Genomic DNA, 23,355 nt, shown 5'->3' on the forward strand with positions numbered 1-23,355 from the left:
CAAATCCCATTCATTTGTGCCTAAATAAAAAGGAATGCCAGGCTGAGTCCCTAAGAATCAAGGTGGAGACTTATATAGGTGTCACACAAAGAAGGCATAAATGCTTGTACACATAGCCGGTGTCGCTTCCAGATGCTGACTCTATTTGAATGGGACTCTTTTTTGAGTAGACAACTAGCAGATGTATTCAAAGCCGAACACAGGCAGAGGCATATTCCAAACCAAATGTGTTAGAGGGTGACCTAGAAACTACATCTCCAACTCTTCCTTGCATGCCTATGTACTTGGGAAGAAAGGGAAGCCAGCAGACAGAAAACTCTTCAAGATTCAGCACAAAGGGTACCTTCTTAACCGGATCCTTTTAACTATTGCGTTTCACTAAAATCATTCCCGAACACACTTAAGATTTTGCAATTCACTACAGCTTATACGGACTCGACTTTACTGAAAAGCTGAATTGCGTCAAATAAACGCATGCTGCCAATTAGCTTCAAGAGCTACGAGGACCCTTGAGGACTAAACATAGGAAATAGTCTCTAAAAACCTGCCGCCACATCATAATACTTATCTTTTACTACTCCGGAAGACAAATGAGGTGAACCGTGAATTAAGGAGAGTTGGTGGGGTTGGCGATAGGGTGGGGGTGGAGGCGGGATGTTCTGGAAGAAGCAAGGAGAATGTTAAAAATCCATCATCCATCGAGCTCCTGAAAGTATGTCTCCCAGGGAATTAAAACAAAGTTCATTACTGAAAGTTTCCCTAAAGGCTAGAGAAATTTACAAACAACACTTTATAGGGCCTGGGCGAGTTGCTCAAGACCTCCTATCCATTTGGGCGCTGGTGAGTACCGGTTCTGGGCTCTCAGGTTGGCAAAGAGGAGGGCGCACCAGCCGGCACCACTGCTCCTTACCACCAGGGGGCGCCGGTGGCGCTGATCCACCGGGCCGCTCTCCCAGAGTACCCCGCTCCCGCCGGCCGCGACCCGGAAGCTGTCGCCGGCTGCCAGCCGGCCGGCGGCTCTGTCTGCTCTGGAGTTGTGAAGTGTAGTAGCCTGGGCTGCCTGAGCTTGCTGTGGCTGCTGGCCGCGGCGGTCGGAAGGAACCCCCAATGAGTTCGTTCCCAGGGGCGCAGTCCTGGCACGCGTCCCCCGGCGACTTGTGACCCGATCTGCTGGCTGCTGCTTCGGAGTTCGTAAGTGTCCGTGGTCCACGCAGGGCTGCGAAGAGACTCTCCGCCTGGGCCATGATGAAGGCCTCAAAGTTTTCCTCATCTCGGTTGGAAGAGAATAGTTGATGGGCTCTGGTGACAGAAGCGAGCAGGAGAAGCAGGGCTTTCTCTGTCGCTTTGCAGTGCCAGCAGTGTCGAGAGTCCAGAGTTCACTCATTAGCATCCGGACTTGTTCTTTTCCGGGACGGTTCATGACACTCCTGACACCAAAATAAGATAGGAGGCTGTCACCTGTGGAAACCCACCTGTCCATGAAGGCCATGAAGGCACAAACAGTGTCCCCTACCCAGGGGAATATCCCCGAGTCCAGTTATGTCTACAGCAATCTATGGAGTAGCCGGAAGCTCATGGTCATGGGGGTCTTGCTGGGCTGGCTACTGGTCATCCACCTTCTGGTCAACATGTGGCTTCTGATCCTTCTGTGTGCATCGTTGATGGTGCTGGGAGGATGGCTGGGTTCCACTGCCATTGTAGGGGCTTCAGGTCAATTGCACCTGGAACGGTTCATTACAATTGCCACCTGTCCTCCATGTCCGGAGGCAGAAAGGCAGCTGGAACAGGAGATTAACCGCACCATACAGATGATTATCCGAGACTTCGTGTTATCCTGGTATCGCTCAGTGAGCCACGAGCCAGCATTCGAGGAAGAGATGGAGGCAGCCATGAAAGGGTTGGTTCAGGAGCTTCGAAGGCGGATGAGCATAGTGGACAGCCATGCTCTTACCCAGAGGGTTCTGACTCTCTGTGGTTGTCACCTGCAGAGCTATATTCAGGCCAAGGAGGCTACTGCAAAGGAGCAGAGCTGTCCAGTTCAGCCCTCCCAGTTGTGGGATGCTTACTGCCAGGTCACTGCTCCCCATCCTGCCATGAGCTGTCCCACCACTGAGGTCACTTATGCACGTGGCATTGTGAATTTGATCCTAACAGAGTTAGTGCCCAAGCCCCACCTGGAGACTAGGACTGGACGCCATGTTGTAGTCGAACTCATTACTTGCAATGTAATCTTACCACTGATCAGCAAGCTATCAGATCCTGATTGGATCCACCTTATACTTGTGAGTATCTTTTCCAAGTACAGACATGATGCAGCACAAGGAACTAAAGCCCCCTGCTCACCCTGTGTCCTAGAGCAGCCCTCAGTGCCCACATCTCTGCCACTGATTGTTGAAGTAGACAGTCTGCCAGCAGGAAATACATCTTCTCCATTAGTGCCTCCGGCACACTTATCCTCCAGTGAGCCAGCCCCCTCCCCAGAGATTGAAGAAGGCCACGAAGCTGTAGAGGGTGATTTACCTGGGCTGCTTGAAGAAAGAAAAGTAGGAACTAATTCATCCCATTTTCTACAGCCAGATATCCGAGGCCCCTTGTTTTTATGCGAAGACTCGGAACTGGAGTCACCACTGTCTGAACTGGGCAAAGAAACCATATTGCTAATGACCCCAGGCAACTTCCTTTCAGACAGGATTCAAGATGCTCTGTGTGCCCTCGACGATTCCCAGGTTCTGGAACCTAAGGATGGTGAGGGAGCTGAATGCACGGAAAGAGAAGAAGCTGAGGAAGCTCCGGGAGCAGAAACAGAGACAGGCATGCTGGTCTCCGTGCTCAACTGCCCAGAGATCCAGATCGACACAGCAGACAAGGAGCCAGAGCGAGGAGATGACGCCCCTCTTCCAGCCTTGCTGGAGGAACCAGAACAAACCTGTCCCCTACGACCTTCATGCTTAGACAAAGATCTCACCAGTGGTGTGTGTTCCCTTGAGCCTGCTGGGCCTCCAGTGCCGCTTTCCTCCTCCCCACCTGGCCCTCTCAACTCAGCCACCTTCAGCTTTGAGTCCCTGAGCAGTCCAGATGGCCCAGTTGTCATCCAGAACCTTCGAATCACTGGCACCATCACTGCCCGAGAGCACAGTGGTACCGGATCACACCCATACACGCTGTACACCGTGAAGGTAACAGATGAAGGCTGAGGTCGCTCGCTCCGGGGTGGGGTTTAGAAAGTGGAGTTAGAAAACAGAATGTTGCAAGAGCAGATAAGAGTCTCCCGAGTTACTTAAACAAAGATGTGAGTGGTGTGTAGCTCGCTTGGAAAGGGTAGAACCACACAAACAGCCCCAGAAGCTCAGAGTTACAGTACTGAGGGGTCAAAGTGTTCATTGGTTCTCAAACCTGCTTCCACCTCAGAATCACATGGGCTGCTTTTTAAATATACTGATTCGGACAGACAGACTCTGGATAAGAATTTCTAAGAATGCATCCCAAGGTTCTACATTTTTAGGAAATAACTTATTTATTGTTAAGTGTATATTTTGCCTGCATGTATGTAAGGGCATTGTATGCCTGATGCTTGTGGAGGCCGGAAGAGGGTTCTAGATCCTGTGAATCTGGAGTTTAAAAATGTTGTAAGCTGCCATGGGAACCAAACATTGGCTCTCTGCAGGAACATCAAGTGTTCTTAACTGCTGAGCCATTTCTCCACCCGCCCCACACACATGTGCTTTTTAAATGAAACCTTCCAGTTATTTCATCAGTCTGCAGCCTGGCCTGAGGGGAGATCTGCTACTCTAACCAATTCTCTCCTTATCGTCTCTGCGTAGTCATCCACAAGTCTGTGCGTAAACGCCTCAAGGAGTAAGGAACTTGCCACCTTCTGATGTAAATCTAAGTATTCTACCTTCCTAAAATAAAATAAAAATTTTTTAAAAAGATACTATTTTTAAAGAAATGAGGAAGAAGTTCAGAAAGAGGATTCCTTGGCAGGACCCTCTCTGTTGAATGTGCCCTACCTTGTGGAATTTCTGTGACTATCAGTCTGAAAACCATCACCAGTACAAGGCTAGGCACGCTACTCCTCCTATCCAAGTCCAAACCAAGGGGAAGTGGCCCGATGCGACTTCAAGGTGACCTGGCACTTCAAAAGTCACATGACATTTGAAGTTAAAACAGTTTTAGAGCTTGAAATCTCTCGTGAATTCTGTCTCTTTTCTGCTCAGTCCTTGTCCAGGAGACTTCTTTGCTCTCTCCTCAGCTCATAGTGACCACGTCTTCCTCTCCAGCTCTACAGATGTTCTAGCACCAGCCCCTGTAGAAGTAATAGAGTTACTAGCGGAGTTAGAAGCACCTGTGCACTCACAGGCACGCCTACACTCAGTCACATGGTCTTTATAAAACTGGCATTTTTCCAAAGCATAGACGTGGTCATGAGTAACCGGCACCTGTCAAACAGCATGAACTCGAGCAGTTTGCCTGCTTGGTGTTTGGATTCTAGGTGTCCCTCTGGTGTGCCCTGTGCTCACACATGCCAGGTTCTGGCTCTTTCATCTTCTACTTGTGATACGTTTTTCTATCTTATTACCAGAAAAATGAAGTTGTCGCTCAAGGGGCAGGGCAGACTATTCCACAGAAAGCATCCCAGCTCCCAAGTGCTCCAAGCTCAGAGCTCTCTCCCGAATTCTGCCTGTCTCTTTCCTTATCAGAGAGACATCTTTGCCTACCTCAGCACTTAGTGACTGTTTCTTCTTCTATAATTCTAGAAATGTTCAAACACTAGCTCAAGTTCTTTCAACAAGGAGATTTTTTTTTAGAGTCACTTGTTGCTTTATAATATCTCAGCCAAAGAATAACCAATTTCTGACAAGAGCAAGCACATGCAAAGTTGGTGGCAGCATCTTTGTATCTCACACTTCTTTATCAGAAGGTCTTCCCCTCCGTGGTCATCGTTTCCATGGTGTTCAGGGAGCTCACTTTTCTAGGAGTGCAGCCGGTCATCTCTCCCACATACTGACCCTTTAGGCAGCAGATTGACCTTGGAGAACGTTTCCAGTCATTATGAGACATCTAGTGATATAGATAATATATGCGTAGTACAAACAATTTCAGTTTAGTTTCCAGAGTAACAGTTAAAAAGATTAATATTCTTAAAGCAGCAACAACAACAAAGGAAGGAAGGAACAAAGAAACAAAGGGAGGGAGGGAGGGAGGGAAGAAAGAAAGAATTATTCAGGCAAAGTCATAATTTATGCTTATTTGCTGTTTGGAATTTTTCTTTTAAAAACTAGTATAGATTGTTAGTGACAAGAAGTCTTGGGAAAATGAATTTTCTCCAGATGAGCTCTCTCCTGTAATTTAGTAGTGGTCACTTTTGTACATATAATGTCTTCTGCTCTATGTCTTTAGGATTTGAAAATGTTACATAGCTACTTTTGGGGGTGGGAACTTCTGGATAGAAGCAATCATAAGAATCGGTGGAAAGTCTTTCCGACTGAGCAGGGGTAGCAGGAAGTACAGCTCATTCAGCCTTGGAGTCAGTCACAACTCAGGATGACCGTCTGACACAGTGGGTTCTGCAGCACAATTGAAACTTTCCCCTTTTTCTGTACTCTACTGTGACCATTGAACAACTCATTAACCCCAGAATAGATTCCCTAAACCTCACTGGTTCCATCAATAACTCTGTTTCTTTTCACAGTACGAGACAGCCCTTAATGGTGAGAATAGCAGTGGCCTACAGCAGCTGGCCTATCACACCGTGAACCGACGCTACCGGGAGTTCTTGAATCTGCAGACCCGCCTGGAGGAGAAACCAGATCTACGAAAGTTTATCAAAAGTCAGATGTTCCCCAAGCTCCAAATGCCAGCTTGCAAATCACATCTAGCTGCTCTAATCTGCATGCTTGGTGGCCTGTGGGTTTGTGGGGAGGAGAAAGCAGCACGGACAGTGTCCCATCCCCAAGTTTTCTTGAGAAGCCTGGGGTCTAGAGTTGGACAGCTGTGATGAAATCCCTCGTGAGGTTGTCTTGGGTGACGTGTTGCTCCAGTGTCCCCACATAGTTTACACTTAAAAAGAAATAGACACATTTCTACCTGTGCCCATAGAATAACTTGAGGAGCTAAATTAGTGTTTCCAGGTCTGTGGATTATCCATTTTAAATAATCTAGAAATCCCTGACTTTAACAATCAAGCCTCTGTGTACTGTTTGACACACCCCTAACACACAATGAAGAGTTTAAACTGTAATAAAACAAGTAAGCTAGGAACTGGTTATGTTGTTTTGGTTGTTGGTTTTAGATGGTAATGATAAATAAATGTTCAACATAAATTATGTTTTCTTACTTAATTTCATAGCTAATATTAGACAAGCTTTAAAACTGTGCCTGGTTCCCTTTTCCACACTTTACATGAGTTAGCTCTTGTAATCCTCTGAGAGCCTAGGGATATATAGCATCATTCCTTATAGAAAAGCAACAGTTACAGATCATGCTGCTTGCCTAAGGTCATTCTTATAGGAGGGACTGGAGCCCAGACTTAACCTTGGGCCATTGGTCTTATGAGGGCTTACGTAGGTAACTGCTGCACTGTGTCTTCTCTTCACATTGAGGAGAGTAGATCATTGCATCACAGCCCCAAGAACAGTTGGAAATCCTGAAGTTAACAAAAACCCAAAGCCAAAGCCTATTGAAATATAATCAGTGATTCTGTTTGTGTTCCAGGCAATGTCTGTGTGGACGCTAGGTGGATGAATTTGCTCTATTTTGTTTTGCTTTGCTTTGTAGATGTGAAGGGTCCAAAAAAGCTTTTTCCAGACCTTCCGTTTGGAAACATGGATAGTGACAGAGTAGAAGCCCGGAAGAGCCTCCTGGAGTCATTCCTGAAGGTCAGCATCTTCTCTTCCTGCTTTGCTCACATCCTCACCCCACACATCCAACCCAAGGCTCTGAGATCAGGGGCCTGGGATTTCTTCCAAAATGTTTTTCTTTTGCAGCAACTCTGTGCCATTCCTGAGATTGCCAACAGTGAGGAGGTGCAGGAGTTTCTTGCTTTGAACACAGATGCTCGGATTGCCTTTGTCAAGAAACCGTTCATGGTCTCTAGGATCGACAAGGTAACAATAGAGCCACTGTGCTCAACTTTGCTCACGTCTGCAAGTGTGAGGTGTGCCTTAGAGTGGAGACTGCTGAGGAAATCAGACGGGCTTAGTAAGAGGGAGCCCAGAGAAAGAGTCAATAGAACATGGACTAAAATTTTTAAGAACTGTTGCTAAATATTGGCTGGATCATCAACTTGCTGAATCATGGTGAGCAGCTGTTAGAAGACAATGGCCACATGATATATAGACAGAGATAGAGATAGAGATGGATAGATATAGATAGATACAAACACACACACATACACTTATCTATGTGTATATATACAACAATATGATACTGTTCTAATGGAAGCATGTAAGGCTAGAAGTGGGCCTCATCTTAGCTAGAAATTCACATGACGGGGCTGGAGAGATGACTCAGTGTTTAAGAGCACTGACTTCTCTTCCAGAGGTCCTGAGTTCAATTCCCAGCACCCACATGGTGGCTCACAACCATCTGTAATGGGATCAGATGCCCTCTTCTGGTGTGTCTGAAGAGAGTGATAGTGTACTCAAGTACATTAAATAAATATTTAAAAAATAAAACAAACAAACAAACAAAAAAGAAATTCCACATGATAAGTATTAGGACGTATCTATCCTTCATGGGGAAGAATCCAAACTAGAAAGATATTAACTAGGTAAAAGCCCCACAGTCCTGAGTAGATGTGTCCTTCCGTTCTCTCTTCGTTTTCTTATTGGGAACTTCGTTATTGCCTGGTTCTTTGCTTTTGGCTTTTTGATCTCATTAGAGCCTAGTCTGGCCTGGAAACTAACAATAGTTCCAGCTGCTCTCAAACTCATCATCATCCTCAGCCTCTCAAATGCTGGATTACAGGCAGGTGCCATTACATTCAGCTATTTTGAGCAAGGCACTGTACTAATTTCCAGTAAGGCCAATATGGAAGGCACAGACAAAGGCCCTCCCATCAATTATAATCCTTGAGGCTGGAAAGAAAGTTGTCTTACATGTGTCTGCTTGTGTGACTAGTGCATTTACCCATACATGTATGTGGAGAACATAGGACATCTTCCATTGCTCCTAGTTTTTGAGACAAGGTTTTTCACTAAACCTGAAGTTCTCTGGTATTGGCTAGACTGGCCAGCCAGCAAGCTCCTGAGATCTACTCTGGCCCCAGGAGTGTGGAAGTTACAGATGTATCACAGAGTTGCAGATGTGTGTCACAGAGTTACAGATGTGTATCACAGAGTTACAGGTCTGTATTACAGAGTTGCAGGTATATATTACAGAGTTGCATGTGTGTATCACAGAGTTATAAGTGTGTATCACAGAGTTGCAGGTGTGTATCACAGAGTTACAGATGTGTGTCACAGAGTTACAGATGTGTATCACAGAGTTACAGGTCTGTATTACAGAGTTGCAGGTATATATTTCAGAGTTGCATGTGTGTATCACAGAGTTATAAGTGTGTATCACAGAGTTGCAGATGTTTATCACATAGTTGTAGGTGTATATCACAGAGTTATAAGTGTGTATCAGAGTTGCAGGTTTGTATCACAGAGTTGCAGGTGTGTATCACAGAGTTGCAGGTGTGTATCACAGAGTTCCAGATGTGTGTCACAGAGTTGCAGGTATGTATCAGGGAGGTCTAAGTGTGTATCACAGAGTTGCAGATGTATATCACAGAGTTGCAGATGTATATCACAGAGTTGCAGGTGTGTATCACAGAGTTATAAGTGTGTATCACAGAGTTGCAGATGTATATCACAGAGTTGCAGATGTGTATCACAGAGTTGCAGGTGTGTGCCACAGTTACAGATGTGTATCACAGAGTTGCAGATGTGTATCACAGAGTTGCAGATGTGTATCACAGAGTTGCAGGTGTGTATCACAGAGTTGCAGATGTATATCACAGAGTTCTAAGTGTGTATCACGGAGTTGCAGGTGTGTATCATGGAGTTGCAGGTGTGTATCATGACACCAATTTTTGCACAGGTGCTAGGAATCACTAGGGCTTTGCCCAAGGAACCTTCTCTCTAGCCTGCAAAGTGCATGTTCTAAGCTGCATTATTTATTTTTGTGCCTTTCTGTCCTGTGTTCCCTTCCTGATTTGTTTTCCTAGTGTCCCTGTGTTCTTACTGGCTGTTCAGTGTGTCTTGGCTGTACCAGCTGTGCTCCTGAGAGGGATTACCAGCTACAGCAGGCCTGGTGCTACTCTGAACCAGCAGCCTTCATTTATATTTACCTCCATCTCCTTGAGTCTTTGATTTTGTACATTTCCCTTTATAGCAAATATATGAATACCACTTTCACGTGCTGAAAAAATATAGGTGATTCTTGTTTTTTACAGATTTTTTTTCCTTATAGCAGTTCCAGATAGCTTGATCACAGGCTGGGGGACTTTCTTTCTGCTTCTTGTCCCTTGGTGTTGTTTGTCTTACTCTGTGGAGAAGATTGTTCTAGACACAGAGGCAATGTATTGATATCATTGGCAGGTGTCTGGTTTTCTCAGAGCTACAGCTCTTTTCATCCTGTAGTAAAGCACAGAGAGAGGACTGTTCTCTCTGTCACTGCCCATCAGGGACGTGCATAACCATACTGATCCTGCACCTCCAACCCTGCAGATGGTGGTGAGTGCGATCGTGGACACCTTGAAGACAGCCTTTCCTCGCTCTGAACCCCAGAGTCCCACAGAGGAGCTGAGCGAAGCTGAGAATGAAAGCAAGCCCCAGACAGAAGGCAAGAAGGCTAGCAAGTGAGATGCCCTTCAGTGGCCCAGGGCTCAGCCAGAGCCCTTTTTTGTCCTTAAGCCCTAGAAGAGAGAAGGTGCATGCAAAGCCAGTGGCTGGGTTGCACAGTGCTCTGCCTAAGGAGTCTTGAGGTGCTGGGAAGGCAGCACTGCTGAGCACTTGCTCCACCCACGAAACCCTGGGCCAGGATCACTGGGAATTTTTGACTGGACGGGAAAACCATAGAGCCTGGATACTCTCCTTTTTGTAGAAATTGAGATGATTCTTTCCTACTAAGAACCAAGGCTTGTGATTTATGTGTTTGTCATAATTTCTGGAAATTTTGACTCAGACAGTACTTATCCAAGCACTTAAACAGGAAAGGGCTAGGACGGAAACCTGCAGACTGTATTTTAGAAACTTTGATGGCTGGCTGCTCTCTGCCACATTCACGTCCCAGCTGGCCCCTGGAAGCACTTCACACCAGCATGTGGAAGGCAAGGACAGGACATGTCCCCTTCCTGAAAATATTGTGTAAATGTGCCCGTTGAGGAGAGAGAGAGAGAGCACCATGACAGACTAACCACCATTTTACCTGACAAAAGTCCTTTCATAAGTACCCTATAGACACAGTAAAATCCGACACTGCCTTTGAAGAATTGAGAAGTATATGTAGTTTGGGGAGATTTCATCTTGTATGTAGTTCTTCTGAGCACACTAAGCCTCACTCCCACCCCAGAATAAGCTTGGATGTTTCTGTTTTAATATGTCGTCATTACTTGCCAGCCTCTTTAGGGAACAAGATTGTGAATTGCATTCTGTTCTGCCTTCATTTCTGTGTCAGGTCCAGACTGAGGTTTTCATCCAGTAAAATTGCCCCTGCACTGAGTATTTCTGAGGCACAGGACAAGATTCTATACTGCTTCCAGGAAGGCAATTCGGTAAGAGCCCAAACCCAGAGAACTACTACAATATCAGTCTGAGGTTTTGATCCTGAGGTATAGTAAGTAGAGGGCTTCTTTAAAGTCAGAAAGGAATCTGGTGCCCTGGTCCAGGATTTAGCTAATATATGGGTCTTAACATTTTATGCTAAAAGTATTTCCTCTGGGTGTTTTAGAATTTTACCGGGTGTGGATTGGCAGGTTGGCTTCTTAAGGTAATGGGTTTGAGATAATACTAATAACAGGATAAAAGGGGGAGGGGTTTCTAGATGAGGACAGATGATCTCTATAAAAGAGATTATCCCAGAGCAGGCTAGGGAGTGGTCTTTCCTGAGGTGGTCATGAGTTAGTGGGCTCTGTGCACATGGAACTTTTTCAGGTGACAGACAAATGGGAAACTCAGATGCTACCTTTATTTCAACTTCCGCATCCTTGGTGAGCTTTGCTTCTTCCTACTTCTTCAGGAGTCAGAGATTCTGTCCATGTCTGGGATGGAATCTTTCATTGAAAAGCAGACAAAGTTACTGAAAATGCAGCCAGCAGACGTCCCATATAAAGATCTCCAGCAAGTCCCCAAAGAATGTGTGGATAGTGGTTTGCTGAATAAAGCTGAAGTAGCCCAAGAGCCCAACAAGAGTGACCCAGGTGAGTGACAAGACCTTTGTCTCCAAAGCAAAGAGCTAAGGAGAAGTCCACTGGGACCCAGGGTAGGTGGACTGTGTAGTGCTGACCTCTGCTTGGCAGAGAGATCCATGTGTTGAAGTACTCCAGAGTGGAGGTGCTGTGATCCAGACATGGGGATGGCCTTTGATCCAGTCAGGCAGCAGGGAAAATCTGTATGGATATCAGTGTGTTATTGTTGGCATGGGGCTATTCTTTTTCTAGACAGCTTCCTTCGTCAACGTCTGGGGCACCACTTTCCTGATGTTTCTCTCTCCCTCTCAGCTTTTCTCTCTCTCTCATCCTCTCCATCCCCTCTCTTTGCTTCTGGCTCTCTCAGTCCCCTTGGGGTTCACTTAAATCATTCTTGAAGTATGGTTTGCGTTGTGTTCTTATTCTGGACCCTTCGAGTGCACACTTCTGGACTGTCAGCTTTGCATGTATACCAGTGCTGCCTCACTACCGAATTGCATGCCCACATCTTTACATGGATGGACCACAGAACCAGAGAAACACAGCATCATCACATGCATTCATCTTCTCCCAGATCTGCCCTGCTTTACTTTCTCCCATTGCAGATGGAGCTTTCTGGTTCCCCAGGGCAAACAGGCAGAAAAGAGGTGAATGGTCTGACTCTCACTTCTAAGCATTTTCTTCCCAAGAGAAGGTCAGATATTTCCTACAGAGGGAAGATTCTAAAATGCTTAGTGACGTAGAACTTTAAAAGAAGAAAGTTTTACTGATCCAAACAAGGGCCCGCTAAGACTAAGTGATGGCAGCATCTTGAGGGAAGATTGTGTGGGATTAAGAAAAGAAACTCATTTCACATTTATTCCCAGATGCTCAAAAGCAAATCACCTGGTCTCTGCTATATGAACCTCAATTTAAGTATGTGACACAATGGGACTTCCAGTTAGCTATAATTGTCAACATGACACAGCCTAGAGTCAGATGGAAACCTCAGTTGGTTGAGGAATCGCCTAAGTCAGATGGCCTGTAGAGATTCGGTCTTGATTACTAAAGTCTTTGTGTTGTGGAGTTTTCTTCAGAAGGACTTTGTGATTCCATTTGCTTTACTTTTACTGCAATGACTACGTGTTACCACAGGGTGGCAGCTGCAGGCATGCTAATCTGAGGAACTGGCCGCACTGAGGAGGCTGTTTCCTGAGGGAGGAGTAGCACACCTTTGAGCAAAGAACTAGAAAACGACTCATATTTTCCAGACATGGCATTCACCAATTTCTTTCCCATTTGAAAGACTTGAGGGGCTACAAATAAGCTCATGTTTATGCTGGGCTTGAACATCTATTCACTGGGAAGAAGCATCTTTTCACATGCATACATACCTATGTACGTACATACATACATACATACATACAACATAGAAAAAAATATATACTGGGCCAAGTCTGCAGTGAGATTCGGTGTTAACAGATCTATCCAATCCCAAAGTGATTTGTGTTCTAAAACACCCTTGGAAGAGGAAAGTGGTGCAGGCTGTCCAGAGAAGGCCCATTGAGCCTAGACTAGCAGAGCATTGATGATGATAATGATAACAGTAATCACAGCAGAAATGCCAGATTCACATAATCACCGTGGAACATCAGCATACTCCTGGGACACTGACATGAGGTGGCAGTCCCAGCAGTTTTAGAGAATAGACGCTTCTTTCCAGGGAATGGATGTTCAAGATCCTTCAGCCCAGCAGCAACATGAGCTCATCTGTGGCTCCTCAAGTCTTCCAAATGGGAAAGAAATCAGTAAATGTCATGGCATTTTAGCAGAGGTGTGGTGCTCTTCCTAGAACCACATGTTATCTCCAAGTCAGACTCCAGCCTCATGGGCCCCACCCCACAGCTCTGTGTAATGGAGGTGGTTCTGTAGGAGAATGAATCCCAGTTCTTTCCCTTGATCAGGCCATTCCTTTCCATTATCCACTGTGGGGGCGAGTGGAAGGCACAGGGCCTTGCCAATTCCAGTTAGTCAGCAGTTGTGAGCCCCTACTTGGAATAAAATGGAGTCAGCTTCCTGAAGAAATATAGGGGAGACCAATGCCAGATAGGTAAAATAATTATGTATAAAACCTGTTAATATGATTTTAAAAACCTGTCGTGACAGAACATCAGAAACAAAAACAGGTGTAAAAATATACAAAGCCCGTCACTGAGTGATAGATACAGCATTTCTTGATTTATATTGTGGAATGGGATCTCAAAACTCTAGGATAACTGACAAGAAGCTAGAGAAGAAGACCTGCTGCCACCAAAGCTCTGAAAGAGGAGAGGTCTCTTCCTGAGTTACCTATGATGCTTTGTCCCTAGGAACAGAGACAGAGTTAGCCGACACGGCCTTTGATTTGATCCTCCTGCTGTTAATGGAGCAGTGGAAATGGCTGGGTACTGAAGGCATGCAGAAGTTCCTCCATCTCATCTTTGGAACTCTAGTTCAGAGGTAAGATTGCTGAGCACTTTGTCACTTTGGAGCATCAATTTGCAAAGAGATTGGACTTGAAACTTGTTTCTGTACATCTACTATAGCATTTAAAGAGCCTGCGACCTCAGCATTCTAGGAATGTGGGGAAGCAGGACCTGTCAGAAACTTTTGTATAACCATGTTCTCTAGAGTTTGAATGTCTCTAATTCTCTGAGGTTTCTGACATAAGTACCACACTGAATTACAGACATTGCCTCTGTTCCTAGAGTACTTTAAGTCAGTCTGCCAACTCTAGTTACATCAATTTAACATATCAGAGTTTTCTCATACAATGCACCAAAATGTGTCAACTTAAAAACATTGGTGGTTATCTCAGTCACCATTGTGCATGGGTGTGACATTAGGAAAAAAAATCAAAGCACTTCCCCTTGGGGTCAGTTAATCAAAAGTGAGTCCAAGTCTCTCTACAGCTTATGGTTTCTGGCCTATCTGAATCTGTCTGTTTTATGTGTTTGAATCTGGATCCCTATGCTTGTCTGAATGCTGTGTCTTATCTGCGAGTCCATAACAAAAGAATTCTGCTCTGACTTGATCGAAGCAGAGAAAGCATCACTGGGGAAGGAACAAAGCTTTACAGAAACCTTTAACAGAGTTCTTCAGGGATTAAGTCACTCCAACTGACCCCCAATAATACACTAATGAGTTGTCCAGCAACACACAGAGGCTGCTTCCAGTGTTTATGGTGGATAGTTGTTTTATAAGATGGCTTTTAATCTAATTTCTGTTTTCAGCATTTGTTACCATTAACACTCATACACACATGAGCTACTTGTGGGTCAGGGCATGAAAGAATACATAAGATTAACGTTATGCATTATCTCAGGCTGTAAACCTCGATTACATGGGAAATCCAAGGCAAGTAAGTTTGGTTGTTGCATTGTTCACTTAAATACAAGTTATAAAGGTAGAGAACATATAGTTTTAAGTCTTATGTGACCTCTATTTATTAACTCAGCTGCAAGGACCAGCAAAAGTTCCAGTGTCTTAGAATGTAAGAGATAATCTCATAATAATGAGGTACCATGCTCTGAGATCAGGTTCCCACTTTTACATCCCTAAGCCCTTGTCTTTCTTTCATTTCTGAGCAGTGGACATTTCTCTTGATAGTACATAGTGCTTACAGGATGGTTAAGCAGAGAGAGAAACATGGACTTGCAGTTTAGCTTTATCTGGGTCTTAGAGATATCGTCAAAGATTCATGAATAGATGGAAGTTTCTACACCTGTTTCTTATCCATCCTTATGACCTTCCCAATTCTCATGCTTGACATAATAATAAACACTTCTTTGGACCCTAAAGACCAGATTTCATTCAGTTTTTTAATGCCATTTTCTGAATTAAGGAGGAAAGTGTGTTCCACTCACTTGTGTGGACAGTGATACTTATGTTATTAGCCAGGTTCGCCAACATTGTGATTCACAGTAGGTTCTCTTGTTCCTAGGAGACATTTAGCAACATGGGAGGAGGTTTGAGTTGTCACACAGAGAAAGGGGGTTGCAATGCCCTTGGAAGGTATCTGATGGGTAGAGATCATGGATGCTGCTTGCCTTCTTTGTTACACAGAATATCCCCTACTGTACTCCCCCACCCCACCCCACTACACACACAGTGATGACATAGTCTTCCCACAATGCCTCTAGTGCTAAGATTGAGAAATTGCTCCTTCACTGTTAGCTTAAGGACCATGAGGACCTGCATAGGTGCTGGGCCTGGTACAGCCTCTTGAAATACTTGGCCGAATAAACATTGTCCTTCTTGATATTTTTTACAGTTGTAACTCTAGTTCTGTTACCTGTGAGTGTTGCTAACTGGGCTTTTATTTCTCTTCACCCTCTACTGATCTTAATGCGTGCAAGAGTGAAAAGACCCTCAGTAATGGAATCTGAAGTCTGGTGGTGTATGGCTAAATGACATCTAGTAATATGCGAGCACTGGGGGCTCCTCTCCCATGTACTTGGTGAGTTGCCCTACAAACTCAAGAAGCTCTCCAGTAAGAACAAAACAGCATAGAAACATTAGGAGAAATTGGGGGGAAAAGGTTGAGATCCATAATTTAGAAGCTGGAAGAAGTTAAGTTGCACTGTGAACAGCCTAGAATATTAAAGGACTTGGGCCAAGCCAGACATAGAACACAGACCTTTATCTAGATCCAGGGAGACCACTAAAGAACTGGTACTTCACAGGGAAGTTTGATCCACAGGAGGCACAGCCCCAGGGATATGGACACAGAAAAGGCCAGCCTCACATCAGGATTCAAGGCAGTGCAGTACCTCAGCTGGGTAAGTAGAGGAAAAGTGATGACTGTGCTGTCTCAGCTTCCTCTTGGCTCAATGGTAGAAGTGTCTACGTCGTCTTGTGACATTCATTCAACTCTGCTTTAAATACTGTCTTACTGTCCAGCTGGGGATTGATTTCAGTCGTCTGTCTAAAGTCATTGTTTTAAATATTACTAATGGTTGGTCCATAATGTACGAAAAAGACATGGGGCGTAGTGTTTTCAGTTTCAGTGTAATGAAGATGAGCACAGAGACCCGGGCGTCGCCTTTGGTTGAAAGCCAGTGGGCAGTGGAGCCAGCATTCAGCCCAGCTGGTCTGAACCTGGTCTGCTCCTCTACAGGCTTCTCCCCATGTTTTACACTCCCAGCTTGGTTTCCTCATCTGGAGAAGGGGATTAATGCTATTTTGTCTTTATATATGCTACAAAGTATCCAGAAAATGATATTTGTTCCTCAGAGTAGGAAATGATTTTTTAAAAATGTCTTATATTTCTAATGGCTCCAAATTAGTTCCACTCTATATATTTAAGATCTCCACCTCACAGGAGTCTACAGTTGCCACCTACAGTCATCCCTTTTGTGCCTGACTGGCCACACAGATTAGTTTCCGAACAACAGAGGCTCCATGAGGCCTTTGAAGCTGATTTATGCCAGTGGGTTCTTTTGTTAAAACAGCAACCAGGAAAGTTCCAGACTTAACTCAGAAGCACAGTACCTGTGACCTGGTCCAAGACATACAAACATATACTGTACTCAGTTCAGTCATGTTTTCTAGATTTCTAGGGTAGGGAGGGCTTCTGAACCTGTTCCTGATGAAAGAGTGTGGGAGTCAAGCTACCTTGTCTTTCTGTCCCTCAACCTGGACACTTCTTTTAGCCCAGCTACCCAGGCAGACAGCTTTCTGATAATGCACAGTAGTGAATCCCATAAGTGACTCTAGCTGTAATGGAACCAGAGAGGATGCATCTCCAAGTGCCCTGAGTCCTCAGTTTTTCACTTTTTGTTCTCCAGGATTTTGTTGTTTGCTTCTGTTTTGTTTTATGAGGTGGAGACACTATTTGGAAAAGCAGGAACATTGCCATGTGTCTGATGACTGTAAATGGCCAGAACAAAAAAGTCTTGTGGCTTCCTTAGAAAAATCTGTAACTCTTCTCAGTACTGCTTGTTTGTGCCTGTGTTCCAGGCTTTGTTGTTGTCGGTGTTCTTTGGGTAGCTTCTGCCAAGAAGGTCTCCTTTACATCCACCCACTTTCTTCTTGGCCATTTTACTGTCTGTTAGAGCAAGGTTTAGAACTGTGGAGGTTGGCACTCATAGGCTGAACTGAAATGAGGACCACCTCCTTCCCTGTTCAAGATCTCTCTTTCCTTACAAATGATTTTCCCCACTTTTATAGTGTTTTTTTTTATTTGTTTCTCAGAGTACATTCTAGCTTTAAAATGGTCTGAGTGCTTTTTGAATAGGAGGAAGAAGAGGGGGAAGTCATGGTCTGTGAAGTATGAACCATTCCCCTCTATCCAAAGGCTTCATGGATTTGACTCTCATGGCCCTCAGTCTTCCATTATCCCCCACACATGTAATCACCTGAAGAAAACAGGGCTCACTTTAGAAGTTAGTATTTCAATGGATAATTGTATTGGCCTATATGACACTATGCAGCAAGTGTCTATTGAGAGATTAATTCATGCAGACATTAAATGTAACACTTTGAGCATATTTTATAGTTTAATCCTTTAAAGAACTCTTTGAAAGGAGTATTATGGTCCCCACTTCTAACATGAGGAATCTATAGTTTATAAGGAATTGGGGTTCCTAAATCAAACCATAAAGTTCATAAAGAACACATGTAGAAGCAAGACCACACTCTCCACTTTTCATTTCTACTGATTCTCTTAACTTTCAGGATCAGACCTTTGCTCCATGGCTTCAAGGGATAAGAGCCAACCTGACTATCACTGCTCTGAGTAGCAAACATTGCCTATGAGGAGATGATCACAGTCTATAGACTCCAAACTGCATGTCCTTTCCTACAAGGAGCAAGGAGAGCTCCCCTGACCTCTGATGTTAGCTTCCATGACTGTCCCATGAGCATACTGTAGTCATTATTTTTAAAAAGGTGTTTGTGTGGTAAGCAAAGAAGCTGGGAATTTGATCTCTCCAGGAGCTGCAAGATACACACACCCAACACACTTACCCTGACCCCACTACAAGGAATGTCATATAAGGTCTCAGTATCCCTATAACTGTCACCCACATTTCTGTCTGAAACCTTAAGTACTGGAGCCATATCCTTTTGCAAGGCACTCGGGCTCCTGCCCTTTATGTGCTTAAGAAACACGATGGCCGTTACTGGCCACAGATGGCTGCTGTTGCTGCTTTACTTTTCCTGAGCACTGTGCAGTCTTGGTGTCAGGAGGAGATAGCCACCTAGATGTAGGTGCTATGCCCCTTAAAATGTCCTCACTTCCCACCACCATGCAGACATGTTCACTTCTGCTGCTTCCAGCTTCCTTCCCGCCCTGCTCCCTTAAAAGACCTATATACAGAACTGCCTTGGACTCCAGGGACTCCTGCCAGATTGTAAGCACACTCTCTCTAGCTGCAAAGGCGGGGCAGGGGGAGACAGAGTAAATTCAACCTCATGACCCCTCCTTCTAAGCCAACATTGGAGGAGTTCTGGTCAGTGCCAGGCTTATAAATCTCCCTTGATTGTTGATGGTGTGGAGAGAGTGGGGGAGGGAAGCTCAAGAGAAGTTAGATGCCCAAAAAAGGCATCGTTAAGTCAAAGGCAAGTGTTGCACGCATGCGTGGCTGACCTCAAGTCAGCTTCCGTGTTGGGAACATCCAATTATGTAACAAGGAGAACTCCTTATTTGGGAGGAAAGGGGAGTGAGGCTAGCAGTCTAAGCCAGGGAACGAATGAATCCAGCTCGTGCAAACATCTTGTGTCTGAAAACAGAAGAAATTTTACAGTTCCCTGTATGCATCAGCATTGGATTTAGGAAACTGGAAAAGTACTCAGAACTAGTCTGGGTTGGAGGGAAGGTGAGATGTACTGTGCCCCATTGATGGTAGAAGGCTTGGGGCAGGAAGACCCAGCCAAGGTAAGGGGTAAAATTATTTTGGAGCCCTGATGTAGAGAGTAAAGGAATGAGAAGAAGCTGGACCAGCTCCCTGCCTAGATGCCCAGAGCCATGCCATGATAAAAATAGGAGCCAGGCCAGCCTCAGAGTACGTGAATGCCATGTCCATGGCTCTGCCCTCCCCACGGCCCCAAAGATGGCATCAGACCCTATGTCAAAAGGGCAGCAGACACATTCCTGGCATCTTTGTCTACATTTCTTAAAGTGTGAGTGAGAGAGAAAATGAGTGTGTGTTTGTGGGTTGGGGACATATGGAGATGAAATTTCCTGACATGGTAGAAAACAAAGTTTCGGTGACCTGGGAGTAGAGTAAAAATTACATAGAGTCACTAAGTATAGTGAGAGAAAAAAAGAACATGAAGGCTGAAGAAATCCAACAAGCAGTAAACCGAGGAGACACTTAAATATTAAATGGCAATTTCTAGGACCTATGCTAGGTAATGGAGTCCTTTTAAGAAAGGTATTGTTCAACAAGCTATCTCTCAAGAAAGTGGTTGCAGAGGTAGAACCACTGGAGAGTGTGGGCTGCCCAGTGAGATACCCATGTGTGTCTCCCAAGGGCAATAGCCAGTGGCTGACATGAACACTGGTGCTGTTCTTCTCTTAAGTCACTCTGGAGTCATAGGTGTTCTCTAGGAAGAACTTTGCTCCAGCTGACTCTCTTGGTGTGAGTATAACAGCCTGAGGGGCCTTTGGGATGTTGGTTACTTATTGAGGGAAACTCAAGGCCTATCACCCAAAGGTCACAAGCAGTCACAATAGGAAAGGACCAGATATTTATTACATACACTGCATGTGCTGATGTGCAGTTCTACCAGATAGGCATCCTGCTTCACTGCCTCAACAGTTCTGTCCACTCATACCATCTGCCTCCCTTCTGTACAAGCTTCCTCACAAAACACCACCTACTAAAATATGCCTCACTAAGCTTCGGGGTCTTAGTCCTGTCTAGTGTTTAGTTTTCTCCAGAATGGTCTCTGGGTCAGATGCCTCTGATGGTACTGCATACATCCGTTTCCATCAGTAGGTTCTGACTGTCTTAAGCACTCCTGGGCCAGAGGTTAGTCTTTCCCAGTGTTTCCTCTCTACGCCCTGTCCACAACTAGAGAAAGAATATCAAAACAATTCAGAGTCACCAGGAGGCAAGTTCTGTGTCTCTTTAAGACCTCATTCCTTTCCCTTGAGCTCCAGTGCCATGCTTTGTCTCACACCTGACTTCTTCCTGTGACAGCTTCTCTTGAAAGAGCCTGTGCTTTTGCTAAAGCACCAGATCCTATGATTCAAGTAAGTCTTCAGTTTCTTGTATTAGGTTATTTCTAGCCCACAAGTATCACTGACTTGGGCTGATTTTAAAAGTGCTGAAATTAGGAGTTCTGTGCAGTGATGGTTTCCTTCAAATTGTATTGTGTCTCCTTGGTTGGGGGGAATGTGCCATGCCATGCCATGCCCACTAGGCATGCCAAAGAGAAGCCCCTCTGTGGCTGGGCCAGGAAGGACCCTAGCAGTTCTGTCTACCACATAAATTGCCTTGCTTTTTGGGTGTCACTTGCTTTAAATTCATATTATGATAAAGGCACCATGCCCTATTCTATTAAATGAGAATCTCCACTTAATGTGGTGATAAATAATATTACAATGTAATATAACATTGTAATAGATGTGTGGTAACTGAGTATCTGCTGCTTATGAATTGTGTGTTTGTCCTTTTGTATATTTTATAATGTTCTTATATTTCAGTGGAAGTACAGCACTAGTCATTATAAAATGAAGTGAGAAAACCAGAATATTGGGACATTGAAACCCAAAGAGACTGTCATTTCTTAATCCACATTATTGGTACTTGTAGCCTACCTGCAACTACAAATAGGAACGTGAGAGTCTGGGGTTTTGGCAGCAGCGTTATTAGGCTGTGTAAGATTCTTGAGGGCAAAGACTCTGCTGATTCAGAGCTGTGTCCTGAATGCCTCCTCTGACACACAGAAGACACTGGCTGAAATTATGTGATCTGAGCAGATGTTCAGTATCACATGCAATTCCATTTGTCTCCGTATGTCTCCTCACTACTGAGAACTCCAAGCATCCGCAGCAGTGCCAGGGGACAAGAGGCATGCAAAGAAAACAAAATCCCCCTAGGCTTTTCCCATAGAATGTCCCAGTTGATAAAGTGGGCATCTCCAGTACCCAGAACTATGGTTGTACCTACTCACAGGCTTTCCTTTTAGGCATCTACACAACAGTACCATTTTACTTTGCAAGATAGCACAGTGTCCTTGAGCATCTTGGCCCCACTGTGAGGACCCACTGATGTTATGTTCTTTGGAAGCTGACTATGTCCACTCCCTACCCCTTCTCCACATAGAAAGAATATGGCCATTGAAATCAGACAGACCTGCCTCACTCTGTGTGACTGAGGGAGCAAGTCTTACTGAATGGAGGTTATTTAGAAGAAAGCTAATGTGGAATAAATTTTAGGAAGAAGAAGGTTATGTTTGGAGCTGGACCTTATAAGACAGGTATTGTTTAAGCTAATTAGTATTTCAAATGGTGCAGTATGTGTAAGTGGAATGCATTGCTTTTACTTTTAAATAGAAAATAACTCATTAATTTTGAATGATTTTAATCTAGTTCTCTGAATGGTACATGTCTGTGGCTTGGAAAATGAGCACCAAAGTTCTCCCTGTAAGCAGCAGGTGGCGCTGCAGGTTAAAAAGTACCATTCACCTTCTGTAAGATTTATTTCACCCCAGTGATAATGCCTAAGCGTTGCTCCATAATTCATAAGCCACTCCATGGTGCCGGTAACATAAACAGGCTGAGTGTCTTTCATCTTTCACATCTCCTGTCCTCTCTGATCTAGTGGGTCCCCATCACACTGTTCTCTAGTCAGTTTTTTCAGAGATGGCCTTTTGAGTGGCTTCCATCCCTTAAGAGGTTAGTGCTGGAAATGATGCATTCAGAACAGAATGAACTAGAGGTCTGCGGTAATAATGAGTTTGTCAGACATTTGAATTGGGAGAATTTTTGTCAGGCTCTTTGAGATGGCCTATATTTAGGCCCTTTGGACCCCAAAACCTTAGATATGCATGATGGTATATCTTTGAAAAGTAGAGACCATCAGGGCCCTGGTACCAGGAGTCTTAGGAACCGATACAGTCATGGGTAATTCCTGTTTCTTTGAGCCAGGCCTTGAGCGCCTGTGGCTCACTGCTGTTAGCCTGGTTAGAGAAGCAATCAATGTTAATGCTCACTTTTGATCCCTCCATCCCTCAGTTGCTAGGGATTAAGCCCGGGGTTCCCACATGCTAGACACGTGCTCTATCATTCTGATCCTCACTCTGTCCTTAGAGTTGCCATCAAGTGCCCTGTTATGGAGGAAAGTTTGACAGTGGAGCAGTGAAGGAGCAGGTGCTTTAGTCTCATTCCAAGGGCATGCCAGCAGCAGGGGATTGTGGTTCTCAGGGAGAGGTAGGGCTTCCTGTGCCAGAGACTTGCTGTGTAGTGCAGCATCAAGATTAGCCCCCAACAGCCCTTCCTCTCCTCCCTGTGCTTTTCCTTTCTAGTTGTATGCACTCTTTCCCTGTGCGTTCTAACTGTAGCAGATTTGCTCAGAGTGCCACCATGCAAACCCAGGAGCTGCTATAATGCTGTTCTTGTATCCTTAGATCTCCTTGGTCTTAGGATAGCCTTCAACTTGAGAAGCTTTTGAAAATCATCCTAAAGACAGGAAAGCAGAAGCCAGTGCCATTAGATAACTCCCACACCAGGTGGTTCCCCATCCTCCTCACTTTCCTTTCTCTCCTGCTTCCTGTTTCTTTCCCTTGGACATCTGTTTCTCTTGTTGACCCACTGTCTCAAGATCTTTTCCAGCCTTCTGTAGCCATTTTCACAGCCTGTCTTGAAGTCCTGTGTCTGCTTATTTAAATAACATCCCAGGTAATTCTCTTCCAAATCTTGGCTGAGCACACTCTGGTACTTCTAATACTGGTGACATTTGAAAGTAAAGCCTCTCCTGATGAAGAATTCA

The 23,355-nt window shown here is 44.7% G+C and overlaps 1 protein-coding gene across 1 annotated transcript in view; it reads left to right on the forward strand.

The window, feature by feature from the left end:
- Positions 1-1,019: 1,019 nt before the first annotated feature.
- SNX19 (sorting nexin 19) overlaps positions 1,020-23,355 on the forward strand; it is a 38,095-nt gene continuing 15,759 nt past the window's right edge. Inside the window, exons 1-8 of the mRNA XM_080930124.1 lie at positions 1,020-3,176; positions 5,693-5,831; positions 6,778-6,878; positions 6,987-7,106; positions 9,717-9,847; positions 10,666-10,762; positions 11,227-11,407; positions 13,744-13,873. Coding sequence (XP_080786250.1) covers positions 1,479-3,176; positions 5,693-5,831; positions 6,778-6,878; positions 6,987-7,106; positions 9,717-9,847; positions 10,666-10,762; positions 11,227-11,407; positions 13,744-13,873 — 2,597 coding nt within the window. The 5' untranslated portion in view covers positions 1,020-1,478. The remainder of the gene's footprint in view (positions 3,177-5,692; positions 5,832-6,777; positions 6,879-6,986; positions 7,107-9,716; positions 9,848-10,665; positions 10,763-11,226; positions 11,408-13,743; positions 13,874-23,355) is intronic.

This window comes from Micromys minutus (assembly GCF_963924665.1).
Source record: "Micromys minutus genome assembly, chromosome: 16".
Taxonomy (NCBI): domain Eukaryota; kingdom Metazoa; phylum Chordata; class Mammalia; order Rodentia; family Muridae; genus Micromys; species Micromys minutus.